General features: G+C 36.8%; 1 protein-coding gene across 3 annotated transcripts in view; it reads left to right on the top strand.

The window, feature by feature from the left end:
* LOC114046851 (CDK5 regulatory subunit-associated protein 2-like) overlaps positions 1-18,500 on the top strand; it is a 144,203-nt gene that overhangs the window by 65,782 nt on the left and 59,921 nt on the right. For all 3 annotated transcript variants that reach the window (XM_027867409.1, XM_027867408.1, XM_027867410.1), the window contains exons 13-18: positions 277-447; positions 1,857-2,021; positions 8,059-8,156; positions 10,553-10,683; positions 11,812-11,921; positions 13,541-13,660. In XM_027867409.1, the coding sequence (XP_027723210.1) occupies positions 277-447; positions 1,857-2,021; positions 8,059-8,156; positions 10,553-10,683; positions 11,812-11,921; positions 13,541-13,660 (795 nt within the window). The remainder of the gene's footprint in view (positions 1-276; positions 448-1,856; positions 2,022-8,058; positions 8,157-10,552; positions 10,684-11,811; positions 11,922-13,540; positions 13,661-18,500) is intronic.

The following is an 18,500-nucleotide window of genomic DNA, read 5'->3' as shown; positions in this document are numbered from 1 at the left end:
TAGTGTTGGGTTTCTGTTTATCGAATATGACATGTGTATGACAAAGAGGTGGTAGTCGATGCATCTCTCCAGTTTGTTTTTGGTGGAAAGTGTTGATACGGATTTATTAACATTCTTTTTCTTAAAATTTTAAGTAAAAAAAAAAATGACCAAAAAATGAACAATTTTCCAAATACATTCTTTAGACTACTAATTGAAAAGTGTAGAAAGTTAAGCTAATGCAGATTGTCACCTTGAAATTTTTGTAAAGTTCATTCCAGTTTTTTTTTTTGGTAGGATCTTAGAAATCAAGTAGAGAAATTACATGGTGAAATGATTGAGAAAGAGAAGTCAGTGGAGCAACGTTACAATATCCTTTTGAGTGAAAGTAATCAAAAATTGCAGAGCCAGGAACAAGTTATGAAATGCTTAACAGACAGTGTCAATCAGAAGGATATCTTGCTGCAGGTACAATGATTTGCTTGTATATTTTATCTAATCTTTTTGTTTATATAAGGAATGTATTTGATGATCAGAGTACTGGGATGGGAGGTGAGATGGAGAAACTGTCCTCACTCTGTTTTCTTTAAGAAAAATAAGTTTTGATTTCTTGGATCTCACATGGTACTTAGAACAGTTTTCCATGCACACATTGTGTTTTGTTTTTTATGATAGTTATATGTTTTGTCTATATGCCTTATCCTTGATACTGTGGGTATGTTTCCTTGTATTGCCTCAACCACTGTTGTTGCAGCATTGTCTTTATCTCACTATACGCAAACCTCACCATAACATCAGAAAACTGTACTATTGTATCATTGAGCTGATTGCCTCAGACCCAAGTTAGAATGTTTTTACCATGGATTTTTAACCCCTATAACACGGTATGGCTAATCACCGATTTTTAACTTTTATAGTGTTGTTCCTTTGCCCTATAATATAATTGTACTTATGATCTTTTCTTCTTGTTGAAGCAATTTGCAATGTCAGGATATTTCTATAAATTTTAAGATCCAAAATGGTAGGAACTGGATCATCTTTCTTTTTCTGTCACTCTCAGTGCCTAATCCAGTGCTGTGCAAAGTGCTTGTTTAATACCTGTTTGCTGAATTTGAATTTAACATTTTACATTACATTATATTTCAAAGGCCTAGAGCCAGAAAGGATTTCATCCAGTTGATTAAGTCCATGTTCACATTAATGCAACTTTTTTTTGAGTTCTGCTTATGTGGTGCATCTGTAGAACTAACTCACTCAGAGGACTCATTTTTGGGACCTAAGACATTTTGGGGTGGGGATAGAGGAAATTTATTGCACATGCTTACAAAGAATCATTCCTGCTATGACCAGAGGTACCTATGAAACCTTGGGTTTTCCCAGCTGGACCTTGGATCTTCTTAGCAGATAGGGAAAAATTTAAGATAGTTTTTAATGTTCATAGACACATTTTTCTAGTTTGAGTCAGGGTTTGTAGTCTTCCAAAAGAGACATTTGGATTTGCAGCTTATAAGGAGTAAATCACAGATTTATCTTACGAGAAGCAGATATGACAAGGAATGAGTTTCTTGAAAACAGAGTAAGGCTGCATTGGTAATATGGTGCAAAGGAGGTTTATGTCTGTCACTCTGACCTTTTCTATAAGCTAATGGCATACCACCATAGCCAGAGCTGTCCTTTGGGAAACCTTCACATAGTTTGGTGAACATAATTCAGGTAAAATAGAATTATGTTCATGTAATCATCTCACATTATTTGGTGAAGGGGAATTATTTTTAGAACAATATATCATTAAAAAAAGCAATATCATGTTCTTATGACAGTTGCTTCATGTTTTTGCTGTGGTAAATGCTTGAATTTGCATTCCTTGGTTTTCTTAGCGACTCGATGGGAAGATCAAAGAAAAAGATGCAGAACTTGAACAGCTTTTTAATAGGCTAAATCATCTTTTAAAAGCTAAGGAGGATCTTGAATTGAAGAATGAAGACTTAACAGAAAAGTATGCTTCTCAGCAGCTAGCATTCAAAGAGGCTCTATCCTCAGAGGTAAGCTCAGCTGAATTTTACTTCTGAATTTATTCGTATTTTTGTAGGGAATATGTGGAAGCCGCAGTGATCCAAGGAGATCTCTGAGTGCTTTCTTGCCACTCATTAAACCTCCCAAAGTGGTAGTGAATTAAGTGGCATTATCTTCTCCATACAGATTAATAACCTTCAATCCAAGGCATTAGGACTTTGACTACATAACCTAGAAGCTGGAAAATCACCTCCTGATTAAAGAATGAGGATACTACTTGTTCTCCACGGGCTCCCATCTTGAGAACTAAATAAACTTAAGGGTTAATGGGCCCTTAGGCCAAGTTTTTAAGCCGTTTAGTGTGAGAGGGTACCTATATAAAGAATATTTAGGAAATAGGATGGCCTATAGCATTACATTGAATATGAAGAAGTAAGAAGCCCTGGAAAGGGAAGAATTATTTCAAAATAAGACCATTTTCTCTATAAGTTCTAGCTGTGTACTTTGATGTTAGTTTCCAAACTTGAATTACTCAGAAAGTTGAGTTCCTAGCCTGGTCATGCATTGGTTACTCTGATAAATCACTACAAAGATTGTGATCCTATGTCTAAATATGCTTGGGATTTTTTATTTATTTTTGTGCTTGTCAGTCGTTCTATAGTAATTTTAATGTCACCTGGCTGGTTTTGATTAAATTGGGTCAAACTCCACAGAAAAGTATTACGACATTTCTTAATTGGTGTGGGTGAGTCTGCCTCCTTGAAATAAAAATGTAGTTGATGACAGTTTTCAAATGGCATGTCTTTTGGTCTGACAACAACCTGAATTTGATTCCTGGAGCTAACACTGATTCTTCATTAAAAACAAAAACAGAAATATGTACACAAAACAAATGTTTTATTGATGTCTTCTGTTTTTACTTTATGGTCATTTCTGTGTATTTTCCCTGTGTTGTAATTTGAAACTGTTCTTGTAACGAAGAAAAACAACCCAAAATAATTGCTAAGTGACTATTTCTGAAAGCTTATGCTGCATTTTCTAGAGTTCTACCTTTCTGCAAAGGAAAGGGAGATAGGTATTTGGGGCCACACATTGGTCAATACAGTTATCCAGAATTGGGCTTCCTTTTAGTATTCTCTTCATTTACATTATTGTAGTCACTGTGATTATTTTTCTGGTTCTGCTTACTTCACTCTGTAGCAGTTCATACAAGATGAATTCTTTATTTTGCAGCCTGGTTTGGATCAGAGATGGAATCAGATTAAAATTTCATTCGAAATTGTTTAACAAAATAAATGAATATAATACACATAGATAATGTAAATTTGTGGTTTTCAAAGTCAGTACGCGCCCCATTTCTGTTTGACACCACTGTGGTAGATGATTGCCAAGGTCTCTTTCAGCTAAAGCCCAGGATACTGGTGGGAGGGGAAAAGGGAAGTTGGAGGGGGTCTTTGATTCTGGAGGCAGATGGAAAAATGAAATGGAGATGGCTTCAAAGTGGCATGGTGGGCCCAGATCTGGACATGGATTCACTATAGCCATCTTGAAACAAAAAAAGTTTAATAATAAACTTGATGAATAATTTTGACTCATTTATAGTTAATCCCATTTTTATTAGTTGAATTTATGATATCTGCAAAATTGTCTTTTAATTTTTGTCTGATTGTACTACCTTCCCTCTGAGAGCTACATTTCCTACATTGTGGAAGTGACCCTGGATTCTTAATAGCTATACTAGCAGAGTGCCGGCTCTGGTGAGCCCTAAGTTGGAAAGGTTTTAAGTACAGACCTGGTAACAGACTGTCTCTTATGCAAGAGCCAGTCTCACTGAATACAAAGAGGCCCATCATTAGATGTTTGACTACCAGGTGATCAGTTGTTTTTGGCTGTAGCAACTCATGAACGGTCTGTCAAGTTGTGGAGTTGGAATATGAGAATGGAAAGGGAGTGCCCATCTCAGTGAAATTCACAGATCCTTGAAGTATTGAAGGAAGTTATGCTATGAGATCTATAGAACTGGTTTAATGTCATATTTCATGCTGTGCCATGTGAAACTTGGTGATATTTACCTTTTTTGTCTTTTTCTTATTTTTTGTTTCTATATCACTCTAATTTCTATATATATTCCTTCCCCTAGCCTTAGGCAATAACCTATCCCTTGTAACAAAAATTAAAAAAAAAAAAAAGAAGTGGAAAAAAATTCTGCTAAACCAAATAACACATTGACCATGTCTAATAACCTGTTCAGTATTCTATACTGTTAAACCTCATTCCCAACCTCTGCAATGAGAGAGAGATGCATTAACTCTTCTTTGGGGCCAAGCTTGGTTGTTAGTTACATGGCATACGGTTTTGTCTGACTGTTCTTTCAGTTGATATTGTTCTAGACATCATGTATATTGTTTTTGTGGTTCTGCTGTTATCTGCTCTTAATTCAATTTATGTTTTCTTTCTCTGAATTCTTCATATTTGCTGTTTGTTTTTTTTATTAGTGCAGTAATATTCTGTTACGTTAATGTGCCACGCTTTGCCATTCCCCAATCTATGTACATTTACTTTGTTTCCTGTTCTTTACTACCACAGAACGTATAGCTATGAATAGATTTGTGTATATGGAACCTTTGTTTTTGTCTTGCTCCTCCTTGGGATATGTACCCAGCAGTAGGATCACTTGCATCAAAGGGCCCTTTCATAACTTTTTTTTTTCATAACTCTATATTGCTTTACAGAATAGGTGGACCATTTCATGGCTTTATGAACTGTTTATAATTATGCTTGTCTTTGTATAATCCCTCCAGTGTAGACTATTTTTCTCTTATCATATTTATTGATTTTCTGGTTGTGAGGTGAAAGGCCCTTGATGACCTAGAGGGCCACATGTGACCTCGAGGCTGCAGGTTCCCCGCTATTCTGGTTCTAAGCCAATGTTTGGGAAAACTACTTTTCAGTTTTCCTAACACTTCTTGTCATATGGGGATTTCCTTAAGTAGTATCTGTATATTCTTGGCCATATTTAGTTTTTTAAAATGTATGAAGTATGTGAGATTCTTAGTAAAAAATTCATGGTCAGACTAATTTTTTTTCAAATGGTAAATTTTACGGAATCCTGATTTGTTACATTGTATGGTTTTTCTTTCTTTTTTTGTGTGTATTTATTTTCCTTCCTCCAAAAATGTTTTATTTCAGCTTGTTACAGGAAATGTTTGATGTCCTAAATGATATAATATGTAAGGCAATTTGCAAACCTTTAAGTGCCATATAAATATGTTATTGTTTTTATTATCATTAGAATGGACATCTATGCAGACTCAAGACACATTATAATTAGTGTCATTTGTCCTTTGTTTATCTTTATGTTAATTATTGTAGAAACTTGGGTGAACGCTGGGTGATAAGGAATTGAAGAACAAGGAGCAAATATTTTTGTGATATTTAATTTGTTGTAGTCAGAGTCATTGGTGCAGCAATTGTTGATATGGTTGAAACATTGTAGCTGATACATCCTTAGGAATGGAATTAATGTAGTTGTCACAAGGCTGCTTTAAATTTATTTTTAACTTAACATCAATTTAAATTGATATATACTTGCTTATTGACTGTCTTCACTTCTGGGAAGTAATTCCCCTTTCTACTTGAGCTTTGTTTCTTAAGATTATGGTGAACACATTGTAGTGGTTTCATTTGGACCATTGAAGTTTGTGTTGATGACAGACACTTGTCTCTTGGACTGGTTCATTTCCTGATTTTTGATGAGGTTTAAATTCATCATCTCTTGTTCTTGCCTAAGCGTCGTGGCACTTGAATCCTATCGAGATGAGACCTTTGGTTTAATCAGCTGTTCTGAAGAAGCCAAGTGAATTTATTCTAATGGGGTATAATTTAGTGTGTTAAAATAGGGTAATTTATGTAATGGCATCCTAAATCTCTGCAGTTAATTTAGCTAACATGGGTGAGCAATTTTCTTCTAGCAAGAGGTTTACTCACTTTGGCTTACCTTAGGCTAGGCAAAATATTCTCAGGAATTCCTCTTCTGAGCATTCATATCATCAATATTTTTTTAGACCAGACTTGTTATGAGATTTCATCAGTCTACTTATCTTCCCAGTGAGCAACTCCCTTTTCCAGTGCAGATCAACACCTACTCTCAAACTTAAAGTCGTCGAGAGTTTTTCTTTCTAAGGCCTGAGGCCCGAGAGTATGTAAAATGCTTATAGCCATGATGTCCTTGGGGGGTGGGGTTGGGGGTGGGGGGGAATGGGACTCGAACCAATGTTTTCCTGACTTCAAGACCCACTTCTCTATCCATTTTGTCTTGCTAATTTTCATATAATCAATTTATTCATAGAATCTGAATTTTAGACTTGGAAATAAACTTGAAATCATTTAGCCTACTCTCCTCATTTTACAAATGGAGAAATTGAGGCCTAGAAAGGAGAAATGACTTGCTTTTGCATCATTTGTCTCCTTTACTCACACAATTGCCATCTTTGGTTTGGACCCTCATCACCTCTTTTCTGGACTATTGCAATAGCCTCCTGTTTGGTCACCCTTACTGCAATTAGTCTTCCCCACTCCACTCCATCACAGCCACCTAATTGATTTTCCTAAAGCGTAAGTCTGACTGTGTCTACCTATTCTCCCCCCAATAAGTGGCTCCCTTTTAGGTATCTAATGCTTTTTCAACATGACCTCTTTCTACTTTTCAGTCTTCTTATATATTACTCCCCTCTACACATTCAATGATCAAGCCACTCCTATCTAATTAAATTTACTCTTCTTCAATTGTGGGGTCCCATCTCCTTTCTCTACCTTTTCACTTGCTGAACCTAAAGTCTGGAATGCTCCTTCTCCTCACCTTTGCTTCTTGGAATCTCTGGTTTCTCTCAAAGATTCAGCTTAAGTGCAGCTTGATAAGTGAAGCCTTTCCTGATCCCACAATCCTAGTGCTTTACTTTCCAAAATTACCTTGAATTTATTTTGTTTATATATGCTTATAAATGTGTGCTAGGTTTTCTAGTACTTGAGCCCTTAGAATTTTCTAAGTAGCACCATCCACTTTTTGTTTCCCTGAAGGCTTTAGGTCACAGAGAATGGTTGTTGATAGTCATACCCTGGAGTGGATCAGGAGAGGGGACACCAGGGCCAACTCTGCTTTTCTGCCTCTCCTTACAGATAACCTACAGATTGTGGAGAGGAAGGTGCAGTAGCAACAACTGATTTGGTCCACTTGGTCAGTCTTTAGGATCTGCTTGTTGCTTCTGCCTAGTTATGTATATGGTACACTAAAGCAGAAGTGTACAGGTGGAAGATTGCAGAACACCATATGAAATGGAATTATTGAATGTAGAGGCACTTAGAAGTGCTGAATTCCAGTTAGGAACTGTGGCATTCAGCATGATTTCCATAAGACTGTGACACTTCTAGTAGTTAGGGTAAGTCAGTTATTATGATGAAGCTGGTAGTTTAGCATTCTCAACACATAATTGGCAGCCAGTGCATTTATTTTATCATGTAATCTTTTTGGACTAGAAGTCAAATAGCATTTTCTCCTAGAATATCTTGATTCTAGAAAAGCAGTACTTTAGCAGACATCCAAAAAGCATTTTCAGAGCTTTCCCCCTAGCGAGCTAATGCTTTACATAAGGCCCTGAAAATACCTGTCTTGCCATATCACTTTGGTTGGGTCGTTAATTTCCACACTTTCAAGAGTGAGGAGGCTGATAAAAAGCACTTTTTGTACTGTTGTAAAAATGATGAACAACTGCTCAGATGGGTGAATGTTTCATGACAGCCAAATAACAGAACTATTAGTCTTCTTTAATAACAGCTGTTTATACGTTGGATGAATAGCTTTCAGCTTCAGCTCTGTACTAGATGATAGACAACTGTTCCTCACTTCTCCTGCAGATGGTGGTCTCTTACTGTTACTTAGACAAAGATTGCCATAGTTGTTTTTCTAAATATGTATTTTTCAACTCCTATATCTATATATGTTTGCATGGATGTTATATACAGATAAATACTTTTAACAATACCTTAGTATCATATGTCCATTGTTTCCAGGAAAAGCAAGGATCTGAGTATGAAGAGCTGATTCATGCTTTAAAGAAAGAGCAGCACATTTATTCTGATTTAGTCAAAGCCCTGAAAGACTCAGACAGGTAAGTGTTTTAAAATCTCACACACAAAAGAATATCTTGGAAAAATCTTGTAGCATTGGTAATAGCAGCAAATCTATACCATTTGACATAGAAAAAGGACATGGAAAGTGATGGAAGTGGTTGGACAATTACCACTTTTATCAGTTTATTTAGCAATCTGATTTATTCTCTTTCTACCAAGAAGACTGTGTTCTGAATAGGAGATCTTGTAGCTTACAATAAAGCTATCATGCAGACCTAATTTTTACATGAGATTATTTCTTTCTCACTTGTGGAATTTATACCTTTTAGTACAGTGTCAGGGCAGTTTTACTGGTTCTGGAGTTGAGAGGCCCTGGTTCTCTGGCTCTCCCTTTAATTAATGGTAGACCCTTGGGCATGTTCTTTTTTGTTTGTTGGCCTCCTTAGAAATAGAAGGTTGAACTAGATTATTCTTTGGGTTCCAGTATTCTGTGCTCTAAGGTTCCTTCCATCTCTGAAAAATTCTAGGGATTTATATCTCCTAATCTGTAGTAGAAGAACATTCTGGACAACTTTAAAACTTCAAGTTTGGAGGAAATGAAAATATTCAGTTTAAATTGTGTTCATCCTCAGTGTGTTCAACATTAAGTATATCTTCATGGATGTGGGCCTCTCTTAAGAGCCTTGAATACCATGGAGTTACCCCATCATGGATTAAGGCAATCTTCAGGAATGTTAAGAGAAAGAGGGCAAATTTGATTTTAATTAATGTACAGTTTTTTCAACTAGTAGTTCAAATATACTTTAGAGGGCTACCAGACCATATATGCAGCTCTGTCTACTTTTGTGCTTGATCAGAATCACTTAGAGCTTCGGATTTTGCTTCCAATTTTATGAAAATAAAAAACAGGTCTAGGTTAGCTGGTGGCATTGTTTCTTAAATTGTAATTGAATGCTGCCAGGGTAATTTACCAGGGGAATAACTACCAAGGATTCTTAAAAGCTTTTATGTTTATTGAATGTATGTCTTGTGGTGCAGTGCATAGTGTCTGCTGCAGTGCCCTATTATGCTTTATAGTTTATGTTTTCTATCTTGGATCACAAATATGGATGGGTCCAGTTTGATAAAAACTACCTCAATTATTTCTTCTTGGGCTATATAAAAAAGTGTAGAAGACTGTCTTCCTCAGCTTGGCAGTGGGAAGACAACTGCAGAGAAAATGACTAATTTTTCAGTTCATGCCTTTTAGTAAAAAGAATATTACTAATAATAGCTAACATTTATATAGAGCTTTAACATTTGCAAAACACTTTACAGAGATCATTATATTTGATCTTCAAAATAGTCTTATGGAAGAGGCACTGTTGTTCTTGTTTTATAGCTGAGGAAATTGAAACTGAGAAAAGTTACATGATTTGCTCAGAATTAAACAGCCAGGGAGTGTCTGGGCTTCAGAACCAGGTGTTCTGGACTCCTGGGTTTCTGTCCACTTACTACCATTCCTTATGCTTTTTAATCGAAGAAAAACTTTTCGCCCTCTTAGGACTGAAGAAGTTCCTATCCACTTAAGTCATCAAAATATGATCCTTTTAGAATAGAGTGAGCTTGAAGGGACCTTAGAATGTAGGATATTAGAGAAGAGAATCTGTTAGAGCTCTTTCTTTTAGAGATCACTTAGCTCACCCTCTTCATTTTCAAGTGAAAAAATAAGCCGGGAGAGGGGAGAGGTCTTGCCCCAGGTTTCATAACTAGTTAGTGGTCATGAAGAATCACTTTCCCTAGAGAAGAAAAAGGGGACTTTTGTATAACTTTCAAAAAAGTATTGTTCTTTTTGTTTGGGGGAGCTTTAATGTTAGATCCAGATGTGTATACTTTTTACCCTGTCAAAAAGTAGAAGAGAGAATGAAGCAATTGTTTCTCCCAGTGCCTAATAGCAGGAGTTTAGCTAAAACAGTCTGTCTTTTTTTCTGGTAAAATTCCTCCTCAGTGCTGTGCTGTGACATGATGGTTAGATTTTCTCTCTGCCTTCCAAATTGATCATTATTATTGTCATGAGATGGAACCAGGGAAAAGTTCTGAACAGAGTTCCTTCCCTTGTAGGGAAGACTGCTTTACAACATACAGTTCTTCAGGCAGTCAGCATAGAAGATTAGATATAATGGTTTATTTTCATCTCAATAGACATTGATTTATGTGTGTAACTGTGGATGAAGAGGAGAGAAATGTCTGAAGGGGGAAGTAGCAATTGCTTCTGTGGAATGCACCCTTTAGAGAAACCTTCATGTCAGACTATGGGCTATGGCATAAGAGTAAATTCTTTATCTTTGTTTAGAAGGAAGACTTTCTACGTCTTTTAATGTATAGTATATGTTATAATTATGAGGTAACAAAATGTGTTTGATTTTATAATTTTTTGTATCTTGCTTTTGCAAAGTATCAACAGTGTGGAGGCCGAATTAAACAACATTTTTTCACTGCGAAAGCAGCTAGAAGATGACATCCTGTCTTACCAGACCTTGCGCAAGACCCTAGAGGATCAAATTAATGAAATTAAGAGGCAAGAAGGTACAGTGACTTGTAAATTCATGCTTAATTAGGCCTTTTCCTGTACTCTATCCCTTTCACTTTGACTGCTTTGCGTGAACTTTGAGGTGGTGAGGACAGTTGAACACAGGATCTACGAAAATTTTATTAATAACCCTTTCTGCTGGCCTCCATTTTATTTTTAGCAGCTTCAGGCAAGGTATATGCACAGGGACCCTCTTTTTTTTTTCCTCTTGCAACAAATTTTAGTAATTCTGTGGCACTTCAGCTGTAGTGATGATTTCAAGATGTTTACAGTTCCTATCATCAGAATTTACTGTTTTCTGCATAAGTTAAGGATCCCTGGCTCTTTGTAATCTTGTGGCTGGAGGGTCACTTTCCCAGCTGGGGAATTTCACGTTTTTACTGTGATCTGATTGACAGCCCTTGTTGAAAGGCACAGACTCTGTATACCGTGAGGCACACTTACAACAGCTGATAGAGCCATGTCAGGTAGATCTTTTGTCAGTTTGAATTAATCACATTGGAGACATTTCATGGTTCTTTTGCCTAAGAGCAGAGTGTCATCAGAGATTTAATTCTGTTGGGGAGGGGGAAGGATATGATTTGACTTTGATTAAAATTAAATTCCAAATGTAGCTATGTTTGCCCACATTCCTTTAAGGGTTTGAGGTACCTGCTAGTCAGACTATAACCTCTTTGGAGATATGCAGTTGCTGCTGTGTATAGATTTACCTTCATCTTAAACTCATACTTAAGTCATTCGTGGGAAAGTGTAAGTTCAGCAATGCAGTTTAAGTGCTGTAACTTGGTTTACCTGGAGTCTTCCCCTTGAGGTTTGCAGCTAATATTCTCATTATCTTAACTAAACTAGAATAACTTCAGGTCTTGCTTGTAGTGCATATTTCCAAGCACAACAATTATTTCGTAAGTTATAATTCAATTAGAAAACTGGTAAGCCCAGTAGAATATGGCAAATGCCCCAAAGGAAAAGAGGGAAAAACAGTCTTCCACTCTAAAAGTAACAACCTCTTTCAAAGTGCTTCTGTTTGCCTTTCCAGGTCAAAGGTTGACTTTGTTAGAAGGCTTAACTTTGTTTGTATCACTCATCAATAATATTTCTGACATTCTTTTTTTCTCTTTTGACAGAAGAATCCATTTCATTTTATAGTGATCAGACGTCCTATTTGAGTATTTGCATTGGTGATCATGATCGTTTCCAGACAGAACATTTGTCTCTAGAAGAACTTAAACAAAGGGTATTAACTAGTGGGCTAATTCGCTCCCTTAATTAGAGCTGAGTTTTTTCTTTATTATTTCTAGCAGCAGTCCCAGAAAAAAGGCCCTAGAGTCAGGAAATTTGTTACTTTTCCCCCTCCTATTAAATAATTTTAAAGCAGTAAAGGTTTACATCATCTTTAAACTGGAGGTAATCATGTTAGGTTGCCAATCAGTGTTAGCATTTCTGGAACTCCTTAATTGGAAATGCCCTCAAAGTCTGACATTAAATTGGTCTATTAAATTGGCATGATTTATGTGATTTCAGTGTTTTGGAATCCATAGGTAACTTGGGGGTAAGTGTAAGTATATTGAGCACTGGTCTCAGTTGAGTTCATACTGTGATGGTCAGTTCTAGTAAACTAAAAAAGTCCATATATAGCATATGTTTATTAAGTGCTGCTTGTATACCCAGCACTGTGGTAGGTACTGTGGATAATATAAAAGAGATAGAAATACCACTCAGATAGAAATACCACTCAGGCAGAAAATGTGGGTAATACTTGTGAGAAACTTAGTTTTGTTGGGACAGACCAGATGAACATACAATACACAGAAGAACAGTGAAGAGTAGAAGCTAGTACTTGATAACTAGTGGTTCATACTATGAGTTCATTGAGTTCAGCAAAAGGATAGATGAGTCCATTTCTCTTCTGAATAGTGAGACCAACCTCTTGCATTTGTAGATAACCTGGTATGTGTGACTGATTTTTATGCTCCTATAGCTTTTTTCCTCTGGATCATTGTAGTTTTTTTTTCCTTCAAAATGCCAGAAAACAAAACAAAACAAAAAAAGTTCTTAATGAAGATGTACAAAATGGAGGAAGGAACAGTTTCCCAATTCAGATTTACTTATTTGCGCAGATCCCTCAGTTCTTTTGTGAAGGAAGGCTTTTCATTCTTGTTTGTTTCCATCTTCTAGATTTTGCCCATACCCTTTTTCTCTAATTTCATTTCACTCTCATTTTCTACCTATTGAGAAGCTGCTCATTCTTCAAATCCTAATTTTAGTGCCATTTTGTCCATGAAGTGTCCTTGAACATTTTATTTTAGCCTTACAGTGAGTGAGCTTCCCTCTGAGTTCCTTTAGCATTTATTGTTTAAGCCATTTATTGGCCCATCAGTGCCTAAAGATGTGATAAGGTAATGAGACTGAATTCTTAACAAGCAGACAAGAGAGAGGGAAGAAAGAAGAGGAAAGGAGAAAGGGAGGGCGGAATGGGGTGGAGGATTTGGGGAGAGACAAGAGACACAGAGAAAAGTAGTGGGTGTGTTTCCAGAATCTCCTGTTCATCATCCACACTGTTAATTCTTTCTGCTTAGTCATGGTAGAAGAAAGGCTCAATTCTCATTTCAGCTTTCTTGGGGAGCTAGAAAGGCCCCTGTTATTCCCTTTGATTTTTCTGATTTTCCTGCTACTTGGTGGAGCAGGAAGATGAAGCAGTTATGTGATAGTTTGATGTGGTATGAATATGTGAGGAAGATAGAGCAGTTCTTAGTAATGATAGCACTGTATAACTCGTCTAGTATCGGGTCCTACTTAAAAAAATTTGATGTGTTAAAATGAAGTCTTTAACTTCTTTCTCTCTATGGCATTTAGGTTAATGAACTAGTGATGATTGTAAAGGCACTGCATTCGGATAACCAAGACCTCAGGAAAACTCTTTTTGAACGCTCCTGTTTGGGTGCACAGGAAAGTGGTACATTAGCCCAAAGTGAGGTAAGAAGTAAGGTCTTGTTTAAACTTAGTTCCATTAAAAGTTAAAAACTTTTTTTATTTTTAAAAACGTCTTGGTCTTTCTATCTCCCCCACCTGGGAATGCAGAGGTTTTTCTCAGGCCCGATTCCAGTCTGCTCAGGAGCTTTCATCTCCATGTTTCTGACCTGGGTGGGCTTACTCCTCCTTAGGTAGCCTGGTAGTTCTCTGTTCTTGGGGCTCACTATATTGGTGATAAACTTAGGGGGAACACTAGATAGGCTTAGCCCACTGCAGTTCAGAACTTCTGAGCTCAAGTGATCCACCAACTTCAACCTTTCAAGTAGTTGGGATTACAGGTGTGAACCATTATGTCTGGTTATTAGAGCATTTGTTTTTTTTTCTTTTCAAAAGACTGAATCTGTGTTGAGGGCTTCAGGAATTTAGCTCTTAAGTGGTGGTAGAATCAGCTTTTCAAACAGGCACTTTGCCTTTGAAGTGATTCGATGAGCCTAGTTTTGAATTCTTGTGTCTTTTGCATAGAAACCAAAGCTCTCATAATTTGAATTGTGCTTATATATGGTGGTCACAGAAATGAAATATACACCTTCATAGTATGGAGTTATCAAGATACTTTGGTAGTATGAATGTAGCCTTTATCAATTGCCAGTTAAAAATAACTAATTTATTTTTAGTTTTGGAATGAAGCCTTTGTTGAATCATTCATTTGAGTTTATTTTCTTAGTGGGCTTATTTTCTCATTAAAGGCACTGAAGACCATTCATCTCACCTCAGGTTTAGTGAATGGATGTCTCATTCACCTTTGGGACTCACCCTCATAAGATATTGTCAATTTGAATGCTCATTCTGATGATCTTTTGTCCTTTCGATTTTTTTTTTCCTGGCATGTGGTGAAGGTGAAGGTGAGGAAGACCATTAATTCCTTCCCTTTTATTTCTTTACCTTCACCTAAGTTCCTACAGAAGTATACTGTACCGTGAACTGGTTACAAATACAGCTGATCTGCAGAATGTGGCTGGCTCTTTTGTTAGCTGGTAATGTTACAGAAGACAGCTCTCTTCCCTGTGGCGTATATGGCAGGGTACATCAGGAACTTATCTTACCCCTGTCCCTTGGGGTGCTATAAAATCTGTTCAGTTTGATGTCACCTTTAAGCAAGCCTAGACTGGAAAATAAATGAATGTAGACATGGCTCCATTGCCCCAATTTTGCTTCTTTTCCTTGGCTACAAGATCAAGAGAAGCTCAAAGGTAGTTTATGTCACTCTCGACCATCTGCTTTCTTTGAGGAAGAGAACATTATTGATTCTAACCTCCAGGGCAACAGATAATTTTGAAAACTAAGCATATTCTCAGTTTGTGGAGAAAAAAAAGCAGTCTCTAGGTTTGTTTCCTCCAAGGAAATGTTTTTAATAATGAGGTTATTCTCAGAGTTCATTTGATCTTGAAATTGTGGGATTTTATTTTTTTGGTTGTTGCTCTTTAAAAAAATAACTGTTAAATGTGGTTCTGACTCTCTTTAGAGAGCATTGTCTTTCTCTTCCTGTTCTGAAATCTTACTACTAAAACAATTCAAATTAGAGACATTTGTCATAATGCTATTTTAGGTCCTTATCACCTCTCACCTAGATTATTACAGTATCTTAATTGGTCTCCTTACCTCTAGTTCCTACTCTCTTCCATTTGTCCTTCATATAGATGTTAAATTAATATTCCTAAAGCGCACGTCTGACCATTATGTTCCTCAGCAAACTTCATTGGCTCCCTCCTACTGCTAAGATAAAATACCAACTCTTTTGGCATCTAAATCCCTTCACAATTTGCCTTTATCCCATCTTTCCAGTCTCATTTCACATTTATACTCCCTGTCATTCCTTTTGTGTTCCACCCAAACTAGTCTATTTCCTGTTCTCTATTCTTATCATTCCATTTCCTTTGTCTGTGGCCTGTGATGATGTGATCCTCTTCCTTACTTTCATTAAGAATTCCAAGCTCTCTTTAGGGCTCAGCTTGAGTGCCTTTCCCACATAAGATTTTTTCTGTTGTTGTTTTTTTTTTGTTTTGTTTTGTTTTTTGTTTTAGGCAATTGGGGTTAAGTGACTTGCCCAGGGTAACACAGCTAGTAAGTGTCAAGTGTTTGGTCTGAGGCTGGATTTGAACTCAGGTCCTCCTGACTTCAGGGCCGGTGCTCTATCCACTGCGCCACCTAGCTGCCCTACAGAAGACCTTTTCTGAAATGACTGCTTGTTAGTGTTGTTCCCCAATCATCTTTTTATTTGCTTTGTACTTTCCCATCTACGTTATAATATAAACTCTTTGAGGTCTGGAATTGTTTTATTTTTGTTTTTCTATCTCCAGCGCCTAGTAAAATGCCAGGCACATTGCATTAATAAATGCTTGTTGAGTTAAATTTTCAGTATATGCTTCAATATGATATTCTTTGTGAATTGCCCTATCATTTGTAGCCCTACTTCCAAGTAGAAGTCCCTTTGTCCCTCTAAAAATGGGATTTGAAGATTAATGTGGAAAGGATGAGGCACCAAAGAGTGATGCCATATTGATGATTATCTTTGGTGGGGGGGGGGGAAACTTGCTTCCATATACTTGCTTACCAGTATAAGAGAATTCTTTTTAGATGTGATGGTTGCAGACTAAACAGTGACTGGTAGAAACATACCTCTCAAGGGCTCAGTGAGTCAGTAGCTTTTTTTTTTTAACTCAAGTGCTAACCACTCGAGCATTTTGAGGAACTGTGTACAGTTCTTCCCTTCAGGTAACTTATAATCAGAAACTTTTTTTAAGTTTTAGAAAGATTTTGAATAACTAGCTATAAAGACAAATTGGAACCTGTTCCCAGAGGAGGGCAACCAGTATGGTGACAATATTCCAAGTATGAAGCCGTGAGAAATATTCAAGCAGAAGCTGAATGACCACCATCCCAAATATTTTAGAAAGAATTCCTACTTGGTTTGAACTGGATGATTCTTTCCATGCTGAGATGCTATGATTCTTTTGAGTTTGTAACTGGCCAGATAGCTCAGTCCACTGGATTAGACTAACTCCATGGATATGCTAATCCATTACAAATTTTCATAAACATGAATGGGAAGGATACTGATATATGCCTATAGTTGAAAACCTTGCTTAATCAGAATATCTTAGAAGTGGGTTACCCTGTGTGAACCACGAACCCTGATTTGAAACATTCTCCTCTAAGAGACAAATGAAATTGGGGTCCATGTGTCCACCATTTAATTTCCCTCAAAGTGGCTTAACATGCATTGCATGGGAGTTCAGTCCACAATTGGGCCCCTCTAAGGGGGCCAGTTCAGAACTGTCTGGGTTTGGGTAGTATCAGTCTCCACCCAAGCCTGAGTAGGATAAAATCAATTCAGGTTTGGGATGGCTTTGACCAAGATAAGAAGATTTAATACAATCTCATTATCAGAGATGATCTTCTGACCACCTTTGGATGGAAGGCTGGCGGGGTGGAACTCTGACTCTCCAAAATACAGATTACCAAGAGAAATCATTTCTCACACCTGGCATATGGAATATCGTGGCCAGCAATTATATTGAAAAACATTTTTGTTTAATAGCTCACATTTTTAGAGTGATTTAAAATTTGAGTTTTTCTTTACAACAGCTTTCTGAGATAGCTAGTGCAAGTGTAAGTATCTCTCTTTGATAAATGGCGTCATTGAGACTCAAAAGTTAAGTGACCACTCCATAGTCATGTTGCTGTTATGAGAGCCATGTCTTGAACCAGGTCTTCCTGTGTCAGGTCCAATGTTTTTTTCTCTATTCCTCACTTGAAAAAATCTTTCTTAAGTTCTTTAATTGTCTTAGTAAATAGAGTATATTGAACATAATTCCAGCTTGGTTTAATGACTGAGGATCTTGCAGTGCCTTAGGATCATCGTTTTGAGCACCAATTCTTTCAAGTCCTGGACTGTAAATGTAGATATAGAAGGTAGACGAAAATGAGCTACATGTGGGCTGATTCCGGGATTAGTTTTGACTAAATCCTAAATATTAGTTTGTTTTCTTCTATCATGCCCCTTTTGGAAGTGGAATTCCAAAAACAAAATTCAATTCATTTGGGATTCCAGTGAGTTGCCTTCCAGTCAAAGTTTCTTTATGGTAAATAGGGAATAATATGTGGAAGATGAAAGCTGGGTTTAGAGAATCATAGAAGTACCTGACTGAACAATGGCAGGCTTCACTAAGTAAATTGTTGGGGTATATTTCCAGACCTCTGAAAGTCTGTCTTTCTCTGGGAATGGCCAATTCTATTTTTCACTTGGAAGAGCCAAGACTAAGTAGCTTGTGAACACAACTGTAAATCCATTGGAGAGGCCAAGAGATTACCACAGCCCTCTAAAGAATCATTTTCTAATCTGTTATATGATTAGCATAGAAACTTCCTAAATTTGACTTTTTAAAAAAGTATTAGACCTTACTACTGTCTTTTTAAATAAAATGCCCTTCATTCTAAAACTAGACATTCTTCTGGCTTTTGTGCATTCATTAGTGATCTTAAGTCTTTCTCAGCAAAGTGGCAGTATAACTGGTACTGTCCCTTTCTCCTTTCGGATGTATGACAGTTGAGAAAAGTGGTTTGTTTGTTCTCAATAAGTAGAAATGATGCATCCATTTGGCATGTTGTAAATTTCCTTTAATACCTTCTCAGGACTTCATGTTTTCAATTCCATCAGTAGTGATCTCCTTAATTCTCTATACTTTTGTGTAATTTGTGAGTGAATTTAGCCTGCATAGAGTGAAGAAACATCAGCAAAGCAAGAGACAAAATACTTGATTTCAAACAGTTTGATGAAAACATA

Source organism: Vombatus ursinus, unplaced genomic scaffold (assembly GCF_900497805.2).
Source record: "Vombatus ursinus unplaced genomic scaffold, bare-nosed wombat genome assembly UNPS02014786.1, whole genome shotgun sequence".
NCBI classification, from domain to species: domain Eukaryota; kingdom Metazoa; phylum Chordata; class Mammalia; order Diprotodontia; family Vombatidae; genus Vombatus; species Vombatus ursinus.
This window is presented reverse-complemented; position numbering and strand designations above follow the sequence as displayed.